An 18,927-nucleotide genomic window follows, 5' to 3' on the forward strand; every position below is an offset into this window, starting at 1 on the left:
CTAAATAAATCATGACAGTGTCACCAGCAAAGCACCATCACACCACCACCTCCATGCTTTACAGTGGGAACTACACATGCTGAGGTCATCCATTCACCTACTCTGCGGCTCACAAAGACACGGTGGTTGGAACCAAAAATCTCCAGTTTGCACTCATCAGACCAAAGGACAGATTTCCACTGGTCTAATGTCCATTGCTTGGGTCAAGAAACGAGCAACTCATCTTCTTCTTGGTGTCCTTTAGTAGTGGTTTCTTTGAAGAAATTTGACCATAGAAGCCTGATTGGGAGGCTGTATCACATCCGGCCGTGCATGGGAGTCCCATAGGGCGGCGCACAATTGGCCCGGCGTCGTCCGGGTTTTGCCGGGGTAGGCCGTCATTATAAATACGAATTTGTTCTTAACTGACTTGCCTAGTTAAATAAAGGTGTAAAATGTACGTACATACATACAGTGGGGCAAAAAAGTATTTAGTCAGCCACCAATTGTGCAAGTTCTCCCACTTAAGATGAGAGGCCTGTAATTTTCATCATATGTACACTTCAACTATTACAGACAAAAAAAATCCAGAAAATCACATTGTAGGATTTTTTTATGAATTTATTTGCAAATTATGGTGGAAAATAAGTATTTGGTCACCTACAAACAAGCAAGATTTCTGGCTCTCACAGACCTGTAACTTCTTCTTTAAGAGGCTCCTCTGTCCTCCAAATCAAATAAAATCAAATCAAATTTTATTTGTCACATACACATGGTTAGCAGATGTTAATGCGAGTGTAGCGAAATGCTCGTGCTTCTAGTTACGACAATGCAGTAATAACCAACAAGTAATCTAACTAACAATTGCAAAACTACTGTCTTATACACAGTGTAAGGGGATAAAGAATATGTACATAAGGATATATGAATGAGTGATGGTACAGAGCAGCATAGGCAAGATACAGTAGATGGTATCGGGTACAGTATATACATATGAGATGAGTATGTAAACAAAGTGGCATAGTTAAAGTGGCTAGTGATACATGTATTACATAAGGATGCAGTCGATGATATAGAGTACAGTATATACGTATGCATGTGAGATGAATAATGTAGGGTAAGTAACATTATATAAGGTAGCATTGTTTAAAGTGGCTAGTGATATATTTACATCATTTCCTATCAATTCCCATTATTAAAGTGGCTGGAGTTGAGTCAGTGTCATTGTCAGTGTGTTGGCAGCAGCCACTCAATGTTAGTGGTGGCTGTTTAACAGTCTGATGGCCTTGAGATAGAAGCTGTTATTCAGTCTCTCGGTCCCAGCTTTGATGCACCTGTACTGACCTCGCCTTCTGGATGATAGCGGGGTGAACAGGCAGTGGCTCGGGTGGTTGATGTCTTTGATGATCTTTATGGCCTTCCTGTAACATCGGGTGGTGTAGGTGTCCTGGAGGGCAGGTAGTTTGCCCCCGGTGATGCGTTGTGCAGACCTCACTACCCTCTGGAGAGCCTTACGGTTGAGGGCGGAGCAGTTGCCGTACCAGGCGGTGATACAGCCCAACAGGATGCTCTCGATTGTGCATCTGTAGAAGTTTGTGAGTGCTTTTGGTGACAAGCCAAATTTCTTCAGCCTCCTGAGGTTGAAGAGGCGCTGCTGCGCCTTCTTCACGATGCTGTCTGTGTGAGTGGACCAATTCAGTTTGTCTGTGATGTGTATGCCGAGGAACTTAAAACTTGCTACCCTCTCCACTACTGTTCCATCGATGTGGATAGGGGGGTGTTCCCTCTGCTGTTTCCTGAAGTCCACAATCATCTCCTTAGTTTTGTTGACGTTGAGTGTAAGGTTATTTTCCTGACACCACACTCCGAGGGCCCTCACCTCCTCTCTGTAGGCCGTCTCGTCGTTGTTGGTAATCAAGCCTACCACTGTTGTGTCGTCCGCAAACTTGATGATTGAGTTGGAGGCGTGCGTGGCCACGCAGTCGTGGGTGAACAGGGAGTACAGGAGAGGGCTCAGAACGCACCCTTGTGGGGCCCCAGTGTTGAGGATCAGCGGGGAGGAGATGTTGTTGCCTACCCTCACCACCTGGGGGCGGCCCGTCAGGAAATCCAGTACCCAGTTGCACAGGGCGGGGTCGAGACCCAGGGTCTCGAGCTTGATGACGAGCTTGGAGGGTACTATGGTGTTGAATGCCGAGCTGTAGTCGATGAACAGCATTCTCACATAGGTATTCCTCTTGTCCAGATGGGTTAGGGCAGTGTGGTTGAGATTGCATCGTCTGTGGACCTATTTGGTCGGTAAGCAAATTGGAGTGGGTCTAGGGTGTCAGGTAGGGTGGAGGTGATATGGTCCTTGACTAGTCTCTCAAAGCACTTCATGATGACGGATGTGAGTGCTACGGGGCGGTAGTCGTTTAGCTCAGTTACCTTAGCTTTCTTGGGAACAGGAACAATGGTGGCCCTCTTGAAGCATGTGGGAACAGCAGACTGGTATAGGGATTGATTGAATATGTCCGTAAACACACCGGCCAGCTGGTCTGCGCATGCTCTGAGGGCGCGGCTGGGGATGCCGTCTGGGCCTGCAGCCTTGCGAGGGTTAACACGTTTAAATGTTTTACTCACCTCGGCTGCAGTGAAGGAGAGACCGCATGTTTTCGTTGCAGGCCGTGTCAGTGGCACTGTATTGTCCTCAAAGCGGGCAAAAAAGTTATTTAGTCTGCCTGGGAGCAAGACATCCTGGTCCGTGACTGGGCTGGATTTCTTCCTGTAGTCCGTGATTGACTGTAGACCCTGCCACATGCCTCTTGTGTCTGAGCCGTTGAATTGCGATTCTACTTTGTCTCTGTACTGACGCTTAGCTTGTTTGATAGCCTTGCGGAGGGGATAGCTGCACTGTTTGTATTCGGTCATGTTACCAGACACCTTGCCCTGATTAAAAGCAGTGGTTCGCGCTTTCAGTTCCACACGAATGCTGCCATCAATCCACGGTTTCTGGTTAGGGAATGTTTTAATCGTTGCTATGGGAACGACATCTTCAACGCACGTTCTAATGAACTCGCACACCGAATCAGCGTATTCGTCAATATTGTTATCTGACGCAATACGAAACATGTCCCAGTCCACGTGATGGAAGCAGTCTTGGAGTGTGGAGTCAGCTTGGTCGGACCAGCGTTGGACAGACCTCAGCGTGGGAGCCTCTTGTTTTAGTTTCTGTCTGTAGGCAGGGATCAACAAAATGGAGTCGTGGTCAGCTTTTCCGAAAGGTGGGCGGGGCAGGGCCTTATATGCGTCGCGGAAGTTAGAGTAACAATGATCCAAGGTCTTTCCATCCCTGGTTGCGCAATCGATATGCTGATAAAATTTAGGGAGTCTTGTTTTCAGATTAGCCTTGTTGAAATCCCCAGCTACAATGAATGCAGCCTCCGGATAAATCGTTTCCAGTTTGTAGAGAGTTAAATAAAGTTTGTTCAGAGCCATCGATGTGTCTGCTTGGGAGGGGATATATACGGCTGTGATTATAATCGAAGAGAATTCTCTTGGTAGATAATGCGGTCTACATTTGATTGTGAGGAATTCTAAATCAGGTGAACAGAAGGATTTGAGTTCCTGTGTGTTTCTTTCATCACACCATGTCACGTTAGCCATAAGGCATACTGCCCCTCTTCTTACCAGAAAGATGTTTGTTTCTGTCGGCGCGATGCGTGGAGAAACCCGTTGGCTGCACCGCCTCGGATAGCGTCTCTCCAGTGAGCCATGTTTCCGTGAAGCAAAGAACGTTGCAGTCTCTGATGTCCCTCTGGAATGCTACCCTTGCTCGGATTTCATCAACCTTGTTGTCAAGAGACTGGACATTGGCAAGAAGAATGCTAGGGAGTGGTGCACGGTGTGCCCGTCTCCGGAGTCTGACCATTAATACTCGTTACCTGTATTAATGGCACCTGTTTGAACTTATCAGTATAAAAAACACCTGTTCACAACCTCAAACAGTCACACTCCAAACTCCACTATGGCCAAGACCAAAGAGCTGTCAAAGGACACCAGAAACAAAATTGTAGACCTGCACCAGGCTGGGAAGACTGAATCTGCAATATGTAAGCAGCTTGGTTTGAAGAAATCAACTGTGGGAGCAATTTATTAGGAAATGGAAGACATACAAGACCACTGATAATCTCCCTCGATCTGGGGCTCCATGCAAGATTTCACCCCGTGGGGTCAAAATGATCACAAGAACGGTGAGCAAAATCCCAGAACCACACGGGGGGACCTAGTGAATGACCTGCAGAGAGCTGGGACCAAAGTAACAAAGCCTACCATCAGTAACACACTATGCCGCCAGGGACTCAAATCCTGCAGTGCCAGACGTGTCCCCCTGCTTAAGCCAGTACATGTCCAGGCCCGTCTGAAGTTTGCTAGAGAGCATTTGGATGATCCAGAAGAAGATTGGGAGAATGTCATAACCAAAATATAACTTTTTGGTAAAAACTAAACTCGTCGTGTTTGGAGGACAAAGAATGCTGAGTTGCATCCAAAGAACACCATACCGTGAAGCATGGGGGTGGAAACATCATGCTTTGGGGCTGTTTTTCTGCAAAGGGACCAGGACCACTGATCCGTGTAAAGGATAGAATGAATGGGGCCATGTATCGTGAGATTTTGAGTGAAAACCTTCCATCAGCAAGGGCATTGAAGCTGAAACGTAGCTGGGTTTTTCAGCATGACAATGATCCCATTCACACTGCCCGAGCAACAAAGGAGTGGCTTCGTAAGAAGCATTTCAAGGTCCTGGAGTGGCCTAGCCAGTCTCCAGATCTCAACCTCATAGAAAATCTTTGGAGGGAGTTGTAAGTCCGTGTTGCCCAGCAACAGCCCCAAAACATCACTGCTCTAGAGTAGATCTGCATGGAGGAATGGGCCAAAATACCAGCAACAGTCTGTGAAAACCTTGTGAAGACTTACAGAAAACGTTTGACCTCTGTCATTGTCAACAAAGGGTATATAACCTCTAGTGCAGTGGTTCTTAACCTTGTTGGAGGTACTGAACCCCACCAGTTTCATATGCGCATTCACCGAACCCTTCTTAATTGGAAAAATATAATGATTTTTTCAAATTCAAAACAGGTATATATTTGACTGGTGCACAAAATGAACCGTGCATCAACATCACTGTTCAAAGAACAAAATCATCAAAATCTAAGTGCGTGGCAATTGCTTGCTTCAGTTCCGCGGGTACAGAAATGTCTCCGATTCCAGATACATCTTCGATCTTACTTACACAGTCGTCCAGCAGGGGAAAGTTTGCGAAGTTATTGTTCTCTGTCCGTCGTTTCCATGACGGTAGCCTTTTTTGAAAAGCCTTCAGGTTTTCCTCCGCTTCGATGATGTTGACTCCACCGCCCTGCATCTTTTGATTGAGATGATTGAGAGCTGCGAAGATATCGGCCATGTACGCTAAAATGAGAATGAACTCAGAATTTTTTAAGCAATCTGCATGACAATGTTGGTGCTCTTGCAAAAACAGGGCTAATTCCACACGCACAGCAAAAACACGATTCAGCACCTATCCCCGGGATAACCACCGAACGTTAGAATGGTACAGAGAAGTACCTCGAATTCAGAGCCCATTTCTTTACACAGCTCACTGAAGATGCAATGCCGCAGAGCACTAGTTCGCACATAGTTCACGCATTCCACTACAATTTTTAATACTTCTGCCAGTTTTGGAGGCAAGCAACTTCGTACGATGCTGTGAGGATCGGTTTGTTGATGGGTACAAAGCCGATAACAGGCAGAGTAGCCTTTTCATCGAATCTGGCTCTCTTCACCTTGAATTCAGCGAGCGTTGTGTTCTTGTATTTTCCATCTCCATGCAGCTTAAGGAAGTGTTCTCTTAGTTTTGCCGGTGCTAGACTAGAATTGCTCAACTTGGCATTGCAAATCATGCAGTTAGGACACTGACTCCCATCACGTTCCGTTATACATGTGAATCCATATTGTACATATTCGTCCGACCACTTTCTTTTTTTGCTCGACATAGTAAGTATGAAGGGATTAAAATATTAAGAAAGAAGACGTACCATCACAAGACGTACCATCACGACAGTCACAAGTCGACTACTGAGCGCACCAAATTCCCTGCAGCACAGATAGGCTAAGCGATGTAGCGTGATCACCTGCAGCCATGATGGCCAAGCGGAGCGTGTCCTCACGAATCATATGAATCAGATGTGTGTCTTGACCTCCGCCGAACCCCTGAGACTGACTCACCGAACCCCTGGGGTTCGATCGAACCCAGGTTAAGAACCACTGCTCTAGTGACTCCCCATTAGTTTTTCCACCATAATTTGCAAATAAATTCATAAAAAATCAACAAAAAAAAAAATGTCTCATTTTCTCTGTCATAGTTGAAGTGTACCTATGATGAAAATGACAGGCCTCATCTTTTTAAGTGGGAGAACTTGCACACTATGTGGCTGACTAAATACTTTTTTGCCCCACTGTAACTAGGCAAGACGGGTAAAAACAAAAGATTAATTACAATGGAGGCATACCACGGCCAAACCCGGATCACGCTGGGCCAATTGTGCGCCGCTCTATGGCACTCCCAATCACGGTCGGATGTGGTACAGCCTGTATTCGAACCAGGGACTTTAGTAATGCCTCTGGCACTGAGATGCAGTGCCTTTAGTAAGGTCAAAAACAAATATATTTGTTGCGAGTTGGAAAGTTTTTTTTTTTCACACCTAGCTCGTCTATTAGACAATTATTTCGTAAAGGTTGAATATAGTCTATTGTTCAGCTAATAGCCCATCCTATAAACATTGTTTCTAGAATTCTCATCCTGCTACAGTACACTTGTGAAAAATAAAATGCCTCCAGCTGTCAACGCATATCTAAGGGTCTTTTATATAATTAATATGCAGGCTTAATAGTAATAATAATACTTTTCCCCCTTTCCACTTGTTACTCCCATCTCGTTCCTCGCCTTTTTCCACATGTCATTCTCCGCCTGAGTGGCTCGCTTTTGGGCGTGTTGGCAGGATATGGCAGCATCTTCGGTTGTGTGTCAAGAAGTCTACTTAACAAGTTTGTATGAAGTCTAGTTATTCACAGGCAAATATTAAATTGCTCTAAACCGCTCTGGTACAAACACTTTGCTGCCCTGTTTTTTCAATCGTCCACATGGCTGGGAGAACCCATTCAGGTAAGTAAATACATTTTGAAAATGTAAAAAAAAAAATATATTATTATTAGTTACAGTAACTAGCTACAGTGCATTTTAACTCAAATGAGCTGCTAACGTAGCTAGCTAGTTGACATACGGCATAAATGGCTAGCTAAGATAATTACATTTGACCAGCTACCTAACTTAATTTTAGCTAGCTATCTTGATATATTTAACACAGTAAAATACATCTGTAGGTAGCTAGCTAACAGCCATGGAGAACGGTGAAAGGATAGCAGGCCCAGCTGTCAAAGTGGGAGAGCATGCTATTCTGGATAGAGCAGGTACTTTTGTGTAGTTCCAGTCCTTAGAAGTGAGGATACAGAACATCATATTCAGTGCTGTCTAATTTGCGTATAATGAAGTCTATTTCTTGTTTGTTTTTTTGTCCTCTGATAGAGAGAGCTGTGAAAGCCTGTTTGCAGATGATGAGTTGTCCCAATGAAGAGCAGCGGTTCTCAGTCCTGGTCCTGGGGACTCAAAGGGGTGCACATTTTTGTTTTTGCCTTAGCACTACACAGCTGAATCAAGTCAATATCAAGCTTCAAGTGGTATTTATGTATTCATTTGTGATGCTATCCTTGATATGATCCTGCTATTGTCACATGCTAGTCATGTACAGTGCCTTGCGAAAGTATTCGGCCCCCTTGAACTTTGACCTTTTGGCACATTTCAGGCTTCAAACATAAAGATATAAAACTGTATTTTTTTTGTGAAGAATCAACAACAAGTGGGACACAATCATGAAGTGGAACGACATTTATTGGATATTTCAAACTTTTTTAACAAATCAAAACCTGAAAAATTGGGCGTGCAAAATTATTCAGCCCCTTTATTTTCAGTGCAGCAAACTCTCTCCAGAAGTTCAGTGAGGATCTCTGAATGATCCAATGTTGACCTAAATGACTAATGATGATAAATACTATCCACCTGTGTGTAATCAAGTCTCCGTATAAATGCACCTGCACTGTGATAGTCTCAGAGGTCCGTTAAAAGCGCAGAGAGCATCATGAAGAACAAGGAACACACCAGGCAGGTCCGAGATACTGTTGTGAAGAAGTTTAAAGCCGGATTCGGATACAAAAAGATTTCCCAAGCTTTAAACATCCCAAGGAGCACTGTGCAAGCGATAATATTGAAATGGAAGGAGTATCAGACCACTGCAAATCTACCAAGACCTGGCCTTCCCTCTAAACTTTCAGCTCATACAAGGAGACGACTGATCAGAGATGCAGCCAAGAGGCCCATGATCACTCTGGATGAACTGCAGAGATCTACAGCTGAGGTGGGAGACTCTGTCCATAGGACAACAATCAGTCGTGTATTGCACAAATCTGGCCTTTATGGAAGAGTGGCAAGAAGAAAGCCATTTCTTAAAGATATCCATAAAAAGTGTCGTTTAAAGTTTGCCACAAGCCACCTGGGAGACACACCAAACATGTGGAAGAAGGTGCTCTGGTCAGATGAAACCAAAATTTAACTTTTTGGCAACAATGCAAAATGTTATGTTTGGCGTAAAAGCAACACAGCTCATCACCCTGAACACACCATCCCCACTGTCAAACATGGTGGTGGCAGCATCATGGTTTGGGCCTGCTTTTCTTCAGCAGGGACAGGGAAGATGGATGGAGCCAAATACAGGACCATTCTGGAAGAAACCTGATGGAGTCTGCAAAAGACCTGAGACTGGGACGGAGATTTGTCTTCCAACAAGACAATGATCCAAAACATAAAGCAAAATCTACAATGGAATGGTTCAAAAATAAACATATCCAGGTGTTAGAATGGCCAAGTCAAAGTCCAGACCTGAATCCAATCGAGAATCTGTGGAAAGAACTGAAAACTGCTGTTCACAAATGCTCTCCATCCAACCTCACTGAGCTCGAGCTGTTTTGCAAAGAGGAATGGGAAAAAATGTCAATCTCTCGATGTGCAAAACTGATAGAGACATACCCCAAGCGACTTACAGCTGTAATCGCAGCAAAAGGTGGCGCTACAAAGTATTAACTTATGGGTGCTGAATAATTTTGCACGCCCAATTTTTCAGTTTTTTATTTGTTAAAAAAGGTTGAAATATCCAATAAATGTCGTTCCACTTCATGATTGTGTCCCACTTGTTGATTCTTCACAAAAAAATACAGTTTTATATCTTTATGTTTGAAGCCTGAAATGTGGCAAAAGATCGCAAAGTTCAAGGGGGCCGAATACTTTCGCAAGGCACTGTATCTATCCAATGTTATCATGATTTGTTATAAGGAATATTATACTTTAGTAATTCACAATGATCTGGTAATGTAAAAGTCTAATGACATTATTTTCTATTGTTTGTCCTCATGTGCCTGTTTTTCAGCATAAAGTACTCTGTAGCCACGTGGTGTGGACACCAGGTGAGACTACACACACACAGATTCCTGCTGAACACGGCCTCTTTAACTACCTTATTTTCTCCAATAACGGTCTCTCCTTCACTTCATCCCTCTCCCCCTTCTCCCTAAATCCTCTAGGTTATATCAGCTGTGTTGGTGAACCTCTCCCGCATCTGAACTGGCTGACAGAGGGCACAGCATGATCATAGGTGTGAGGTCACTTGGTTAGATCAACAGGAAGTATTATTAAAGAGATGCTTTACATTGAAATACAGATAGAGATGTAGTAGTCCCAGAGTTAATGATCCAAGGTCAGCTTTGCATTTCTCCTCCTGATGGTTATCATGACCCTGTTAGAAAAAAAAGCCTTAATCATGCTCTCTCTCTCTCTGTCCGTCTCTCGCCTGCAGGTATGTTTTAATGTGAGAGAGGAAGCCAGTCCCGTCATCGCCACCTCACCCGCTCTTAAGATAACCTTCGGGCCGACTGGGGGCACAAGACTGGTTAGGAGACACCGCTAGAGACACTATGTAATTGTGATGAACTGAGAGAATATTAGGGTAGCACTGTAATTCATTAATTATCTGCGGTCTTCCCTGCTCCTCTGTTCTTATCTCTTTGCCTTCTACACCTCTCTCCCCACCTCTTTGTTCCTCTTTTTTATATAAAAAATATATATTTATAGTGCACAGCATATGTGCATTCAAGTACAGATTGAACTTGTATTTATAATATTTATAATGCAAGTATTATGTATTTATAACACCTGGATAATTAACTTTCAATAAAGTGTTTCACATTCTCCACTGGTTGAAATTAAGTATCTCGTTCAAATACTATCCTGTGTTCTCAGATTAATGTAGATTGAAGGGAGTTAGATATGCATAGGAAGTGTAGTGTACAGTTTTTTGTTTTTTTTCTGTATATATGAATTACAAATCAGCCTTTACTTAAATCATGTTTCTAGTCTATTGCGTAGTTTCAATGTGTAATCATTGATGTTCCAGGAGCAGGAGTGGTAAACACTGTTGAAGTGTATAATTGTAATACATATATGCAGACACAGCATCGTTCAAAGAATGGAACCACACCTTTATTTGCCAAGGGCGAGTACATGTGTGGCTACAATGTGTGGTAAAAAACTACATGTATATAGGACTTGCATCCTTGGCATAATACATTTATTATATTCTACTCAATCCATAGGCTTCATTAATGCCATTCAGACTTGAAGTTGGTACAACAGCTATGATAGCTGAGGTTCATAGGTTCTGAACTAATATTCTTACCAAACGTTTTAGGGTCCATACATAGATTGGCTACATACTGTAGCTAACTACACATCCATAGGCATACAGTTATTTTTATCCTCCACTACACAATAAGCAAGTAAATAGTTAGCTAGCTACGTTACTTCAGCTGCATTGTAAGGCAAATTATAAGCAAGGCAAGCTTACACAATTGTACATTCAATTTGCAGTAAATGCTTTACCTAGCTAGATTCTTTACATCCACTGTTTCACAAGACGACAGCCTGGTTTTCTCAGGAGTCCCTAAAACATTTAAACACAAATTACAATTTCATACTCATGTCATAACACTAGCTAGCTAATGTTAGCTAGTCAGCTAACTTGCTAAATAGCGATTTTCATGAATTAACTTTATGACAAAAATATGCACAATTGTCTCTACATTCACAGATTCCTCTCAATTGTACATTTTTTACTTGACTCGTTATAATTACTTACATTTTCTTCCACCGTAATGTTTTGTCAGTCATCTTTGCTGAAGAAAGGCACCAGCAACGGGTGGCTCATATCAAATTTGTCATTGAAACCACTCAATATGATTGGTCATATAAAAACCTTGGGACCCAAATGCGTAATAAGTGCTCTAACTCCCCCTTGTGGTGGTCTGGAGCAATGAAGCTGGGTACCTCTAAGTCCTGTGGTGAAAGCTCACAACTTTTAAAGGAGCAGCAACACTGTAGATAAGATGACAAGTTGTAACTTGATACAAACATGTGACTAGAACTTAAATAAATCATGACATAAGTAGAGGATTTCAACTTCCCAGGTATGGATGTGTATCTCAAGTTGGAATTTGGCCCTTCAGGGCCAGAGTCTGTCCATCCCTGTCAGGTATAGTGTTAACTCTCTTTGTTTTCTCCTCTGTAGGATGTGTCTGGTGCGGATGAGGCAGCGAGGCCGTGAGGGGAAGTACATATGCCGCTACATCGTCCACTCAATGTAGGAGGATGTGGAGCAAAGGAGCAAGATCATGGGAGTATGTCCCTTAAACTCCCTCATGTCTTTAGCGGTCTAAAATCTGGTTCCGTATCTATCAACCGACTGAAAGTAGCAGTGCTACTCTAGGATCAGGGCCCCTCTGCCCATGTAATCTTATTCATTATGACCTAAAAATGTAAACTGATCCTATAATCTGACAGCTAATAATGGCTCCACTTAGCCTTCTGAATGGCAAGATGGAGTTTCCACCATTTTGCTTGCTCAATACTCATGCAGTAATTTCAGATCAAGGCTACATTACATATTGGATATCTCCATTGAATCAGTGTGCCGAAAAGGTACCAATGAAGGGACAGAGGGTTGGGTGGTATCCAGATTTTCATATCGTCATTACAGTATTACCGGCTTAAAAAAAACAAAAAGGCCATTGGGCGTCTATTACCAGCATGCTAACAAAATTAGCACAAGTAATAGTGAAGTTCCATGGAGACTGCTAACGAGTGCAAACGAAAATAAACTAATTGCAAAGATGGGCAATACAGCTCATAAAGTTATACATACATTGCATGACAAAAAGTATGTGGACACTTGCTCTTCGAACATCTCATTCCATAATCAATCCAATCAATCATAGCTGGATCCATGAAAAACAGCCAGAGACCATTATTCCTTCTCCACCAAACTTTAGTTGGCACTGTGCATTGGGGCAGGTAGCGTTTTCCTGGCATCCAGATTTGTCCGTTGGACTGCCAGATGATAAGCGAGTTTTATCACTCCAGAGAACACATTTCAACTGCTCCAGATTCCAATGGATTCCAACGGAGGCGAGCTTTACACCACTCCAGCCGACGCTTGGCATTGCGCACGGTGATCTTAGGCTTGTGTGCGTGCGGCTGCTCGGCCATGGAAACCCATTTCATGAAGCTCCCGACAAACAGTTAATGTGCTGACGTTGCTTCCAGAGGTAGTGACGTTGCTTCCAGAGGTAGTGACGGTGCTACGTTGGAAGTCACAAGGACTGACTCTTTTTACGCCCTTCAGCACTTGGCAGTCCCTTTCTGTGAGCTTGTGTGGCCTACCACTTCACAACTGAGCCGTTGTTGCTCCTAGACGTTTCATCTTCACAATAACAGCAGTTAGTTATTCGGGGCAGCTCTAGCAGAGCAGAAATTTGACAAACTGACTTGTTGGAAAGGTGGCATTCTATGACAGTGCCACTTTGGAAGTCACTGAGCTCTTCAATAAGGCCATTCTACAGACAATATTTGTCTATAGAGATTGCATGGCTGTGTTTTTGATTTTATACACCTGTCAGCAACGGGTGTGGCTGAAATGGCCAAATCCACTAATTTGAAGTGCTGTCCCCATAATTTTGTACACACAGTACATTCGGAAAGTATTCAGACCCCTTGACTTGTTCGACATTTTGTTACGTTCAATTTTTTTTGCCTCATCAATCTACACACAATAACCCATAATGACAAAGCAAAAACAGGTTTTTAGACATTTTTTGAAATATCACATTCAGACACTTTACTCAGTACTTTTTTGAATCATCTTTGGCAGTGATTACAGCCTTGAGTCTTATTGGGTATGACGCTAAAAGCTTGGCACACCTGTATTTGGGGAGTTTCTCCCATTCTTCTCTGCTGATCCTCTGAAGCTCTATCAGGTTGGCTGCACAGATATTTTCAGGTCTTTCCAGAGATGTTCGATCGGGTTCAAGTCCAGGTGCTGGCTGGGCCACTCAAGGACATTCAGAGACTTGTCCCAAAGCCACTCCTGCGTTATCATGGCTGTGCGCTTAGGGTTGTTGTCCTATTGGAAGGTGAACCTTCACCCCAGTCTGAGGGCCTGAGCGTTCTGGAGCAGGTTTTCATCATTCAGGCCAAAAAGTTCAATCTTGGTTTAATCGGACCAGAGAATCTTGTTTCTTGTGGTCTGAGAGTCCTTTAGGTGCCTTTTGGCAAACTCCAAGCGGGCTGTCATGCCTTTTACTAAGGAGTGGCTTCCGTCTGGCCATTCTACCATAAAGGCCTGATTGGTGGAGTGCTGCAGAGATGGTTGTTCTTCTGGAACGTTCTACCATCTCCACAGAAGAACTCTAGAGCAACCATTGGGTTCTTGGTCACCTCCCTGACCAAGGCCCTTCGCCCCCTTTTGCTCAGTTTGGCCGGACGGCCAGCTCTAGGAAGAGTCTTGATGGTTCCAAACTTCTTCCGTTTAAGAGTGATGGAGGCCACTGTGGTCTTGGGGACCTTCAATGCTGCATACATTTTTTGGTTCCCTTCCCCAGATCTGTGCCTGGACACAATCCTGTCTCTGAGCTCTATGGACAATTCCTTCGACCTCATGGCCTGGTTTTTGCTCTGTCAGCTGTGGGACCTAATATAGACACGTGTGCCTTTTCCAAATCATGTCCAATCAATTTAATTTACCACTGGTGGACTCAAATCAAGTTGTAGAAACATCTCAAGGATGATCAATGGAACCAGGATTCACCTGAGCTCAATTTCGAGTCTCGTAGCAAAGGGTTTGAATACTTATGTAAATATGGTATTTCTGTTTATTTTTTGCACGTTTACAAAAAAATCATAAAGCCTTTTCACTTTGTCAATATGGGCTATTGTGTGTAGATTGAGGATTTTTTAAATATATTTAATCCATTTTAAAATAAGGCTGTACATATCACCATTTGGAGAAAGAAAAACGCAAGCAAATCAAGATAGCAGTGGCAGCTGGACAGATTTCTCAAACACGGCAGAAAGCTAACACTATATGATGCCCTTTATTAATTCAGCCACTTACTTAGAAAACTAGCAAGTTAAACTTCTGCATTAATGCAGAATTATTTGTTTTTCACGCAGGTAAAATGCTAAATTAACTTTAAGCAAAACATTAGAAAATGTTACTCTCATATAGAAATATGATGGCCATGCATAGTTTTTGCATAAAATACCTTGCTTTTTCATTGTAAGCTCATTTACTTGTGTGGCTGCCAGCCAAATAGCGTTGCACTTCTGTTGTCGTCTGATGAAAATGAAGCTTTTCTCCGCTGAATGTGTTGCACTAATGTCTTTTCTGTGAATTAAACTAGTTGCACTCCCCTGATCACTCTATTGAAGAAAAACACTGACTTTCGGTATAAAACGCAACACCTGTCAATACACAGCTGGACCACTTTCTCCCATTGTGCTATTTGCAAACAAACGTGACTGGCTCAACTGTTCTGGGGAACTACGGTAAGCTTCATAATGTAATAGTGAAATGAAGAATGCTTTATGTCCTAACTGCAGTTGACTGCAGGTATTTACTTAGAGTAGCTACAAATATGTATATATTTTTAAAACTTCAAATAAATAGTTTTGACGGAATTGAAAAAACATCCCATGGTTATTACCAAAAGGCGGTAAATTAGTTTATAGACCAATAACAAAGTGTTCCAAACTTCTCTGCCAATAACAGCTAGTTAGTAGTACTTATTTTTCTCAAAAAGGTAGTGGTCAAAATTGTTGACACCCCTGTTTTCAATACCTCACCTTGCGAGGATAATGGCACTGGAACATAATTTTTTGTTGTTGTTTGAGAACACATTGGGAGGGATCTTTGACCATTCCTCCATACATTATTCTTCCAGATTCTTGATATCCTTTGTCTGGGCTTATGGACTGCCCTCTTCGATTGAAAACCTGTGGTTTGAATGGGTTTCAAGTCCGGCGACTGAGATGGTCAACGGCATCATGAACTTTACCCCGTACCATGACATTTTAGCCAAAAACCTGGTTGCCTCTGCCAGGAGGCTGAAACTTTAGTAGGCTATTAGACCCCATCATAGCGCTGAGACTGCATTTGTGAAGGTGGTAAATTACCTTTTAATGGCGTCAGGCCAAGGCTCTGCATCTGTCCTCGTACTCCTAGACCTTAGTGCTGCTTTTGACACTATCGATCGCTGCATTCTTATGAAGAGATTAGAAACCCTAATTGGTCTACAGGGACAGGTTCTCGCTTGGTTTATATCTTCTCTGTCGGAAATATGTCAGTTCGTCTCTGTATGGTTTGTCCTCTGACAAAGCAATTGTATTTTTCAGCATTCCTCAAGGTTCCATTTTAGCATCGCTATTGTTTTCACTATATATTCTACCTCTTGGTGATGTCATTCGGAAACACAATGTCAACTTTCATTGCTATGCGGACGACACACAGCTGTACATTTTGATGAAACATACTGAATCCCCAAAATTGCCTACCCTGGAAGCATTGCATGCATATCATCGCATTTGCATAGAGCAGAATAGTAGAGGCATTTACAGAAGTTACACACATGGGGATATTTTTTTGTAGCCTAGGGTTCAGTTTTTTGGGGGGCTTTTTATAAATTCTACATACACATGACTGGAGACTTTGGCAGAATTGTTTTTAATACTGCACAAATGATCGAAATGACAGAATGGGAGAAACTCCTCATAACACTGACAAACTGAGAATCTGAGCTCAATAAAAACAACCTTGTCTTGAATCCATCAATTGTCTCGGTGTGTGGAGACTCGTATTGTAGGCTACAATATGAAGTGGAAATCATTGTCCTAAAAATGCTTTCCAATTTCACTGACTCACACAGTGATGTGCATTTCACTCGCCGGTGATGGCCAATGATGTGCATTTCACTCGCCGGTGATGGCCAATGATGTGCATTTCACTCGCCGGTGATGGCCAATGATGTGCATTTCACTCGATAGCCAATGCGGTTGTGCCAAAAGCGGATCTTTCTCTCTTGTTTTACTTTGTAAAACATTATTTGGAAGTTTATCAAATATTTTGGATCCTAAGGTAGACAGACAGACAGACAGACAGATTAGTATTATCTTTTCAGCAGGGTTTTCCCACGATTTGTATTTTAAATATTGTGAAAAAACTGTTTTGTCTGCATGCTCTTCACTGACAGATTTGCCATGCATTCCAGACTATAGGCTATGCCTTGTTATTGGGCTACACACCATTGACAGCTTGGCTATTGTTCTAAAGAAGCTATTTCACGTCACCTATGTGGCTAAATTATAGGCCTTCTCATGATGTCGTAGGCTATTCTGAATTATTTCATTTCTGTCCTGAACAGAGAGCAGTTATTCTATAACTTTGGCAAATATATTTACATTTATCAGGGGTGCTGCAACTCCTCCTCCAGAACCCTTCAAGTGGCTATGATTCTATAAGTAAATCAATGGTAAAGTGCGATGTTGGAGAGATGAGAGTTGCTGGCTCATTTATATCAGAGCAGAGAGAGGGTGAGAGGCCATATAAAGTCAATATCATTCTAGTTCTGTGAGATACAGGTGTGCTTCTCACATGGCCACGTGTTGGTCTCAAACACAGGTTATAATGTTGCCCCCCAAAAAATGATCTGCTTTTTCACATTAAGTTTTTTTGGAGGGACAGCGGAATTAACAAATAGGTCACAATTATAATTATCGAATGAACTTTGATCGTTTTATTAGAATGTTTAATTTGCAAAAAGTGGAAATTAGTTTTCATGCCACGAGGTTCCAGACCTGGCCAAATAGGTTCTGGAACGAAACAGACCAAAATGGAGAGTTCCGGCAGGATCCGGCTCAAATTAAGCACTGGGTAACACCTCTCCTTTTATAAGCTCCATCCTGAAACATGAAGCAGCTCTGTGCGACCTGTGTATAGGCCTACACTATTGTACATGGAAGTTCCATACCACACCAGGAACACAAGTCAAAGATCTCCGTGCTCCATGCTTTTGTCACCCAAACAGGCCTGGTTAAAACCTGTTTTCCGTGAAGGATGTAAACGCCCGTTGACGTGACCTCATTCTCAACGCCGGTGGGGGAATGAGAACTCAAACGGTAAAGATTGACGATGACTGCAGAAGCTGGGCCCTCGCTGGAAGCTCAGTCCTTTGCCTTCTCCCAGAGCTTAACCACTCCTGAGCCCTGGCTCCAATCTGGCCTCATTTTCCTGGTCTTCCACCAAACCGTCCTGAGGGCACCACCGGGGAAAGCCTATATAACTCCAGAGGAGAGGGTTCCTAAAATGAAGGGACCCCTTGTTAACACTGTGGGGAACATGGCACTGAGCCAATGGTTTTGCCGATGCATATTCTGTTCTTTACCTGTAGAATGGAGCTACACACTAGTGCAAGGCTGACACACACAGGCTGTTTTGTAGAAGCAGAGCTTCTTTTTGTTTTGGATTCAGACTTAGGGATGAGCCTACTGCAAATGTTTGTAATCCTCCACACTGCCAGGTATATTACAGCCTCTCACTGCTAGAGCCCCCAAAACCCATGCAGTTGTTTCAGATCTAATGTTACTAAAACAAAGGAAAAACACTAGCCAGGCTCTCCTCCATATGTGAAGCACCATATGTATAGCACAGCAAAGCTAGTTTCAGGTAGGCTGGTGCTTGGGAGGCGGGAGTTGGGGGGTTTATATCTGAGCAATAACAAAGTGCGATATGACACTCATTTCAAGCGAAAGGGCACCGGCAGGGCCTTCCCCTGCGCTCTCTGGGGTGATTAGTGAAGCATATTAAATATCTTGCTTGAAGCGGCTGCGTCAGCCAAAACGGTTGTAGAAAAACGCTGCCAGATGTGGGTGATTATGCGCAGGTCCCCAATTATGCACAGGTGTATGACCTCATGCCATGCTGATAGCCAACACAGACATGGGTGGAAGCCTTTTAAACTGATTTTGAATAAAAAAATATCATTTCCCAAAAAATTCTCCAAAAGACCAGGGCCCGTATCCAGTAAGTGTCTCAGAGTAGGAAATTGGTTATAAGTGCTGAGAATAGAGACATTTTACTCCTCTTCTGGGTAAAAATGAAAGCTATGCAGTATGAGTCCTCTAGTTATTTAGTCCCACCTAGTCGACAGATATTTAGTAGACCCCATGAGCTGTCCTAACCAGCTAAGAGTAACCAGCAGGTGACTTCATAATATAAAAATGCAGTGGTTATTAAAATAATGTTTTGATATTTCTATATGATCAATCCATGCAACGCTAGCTCTTGTGCTTTTGACAGTGATGAGGCCTGTTTCACATGATATGCCTAAATACTTATAACTACGAGGATAATAAATAATCAA

General features: G+C 42.9%; 1 protein-coding gene across 6 annotated transcripts in view; it reads left to right on the forward strand.

The window, feature by feature from the left end:
- The window catches only part of LOC110493174 (ubiquinol-cytochrome-c reductase complex assembly factor 1-like), a 48,797-nt gene that overhangs the window by 11,716 nt on the left and 18,154 nt on the right, over positions 1-18,927 (forward strand). For 2 of the 6 annotated variants that reach the window (XR_005036968.1, XM_036949842.1), the window contains exon 2: positions 11,745-11,853. The exons of 2 other annotated variants lie outside the window; for them this stretch is intronic. Coding sequence is in view for 1 of the 4 variants with exons in the window: in XM_036949842.1 (XP_036805737.1) it covers positions 11,848-11,853 (6 nt within the window). In the remaining 3 variants the exon portion in view is untranslated. 2 more of the 6 variants (XR_005036970.1, XR_005036969.1) reach the window with 2 other exon arrangements.

This window comes from Oncorhynchus mykiss, chromosome 17, assembly GCF_013265735.2.
Source record: "Oncorhynchus mykiss isolate Arlee chromosome 17, USDA_OmykA_1.1, whole genome shotgun sequence".
NCBI classification, from domain to species: Eukaryota; Metazoa; Chordata; class Actinopteri; order Salmoniformes; family Salmonidae; genus Oncorhynchus; species Oncorhynchus mykiss.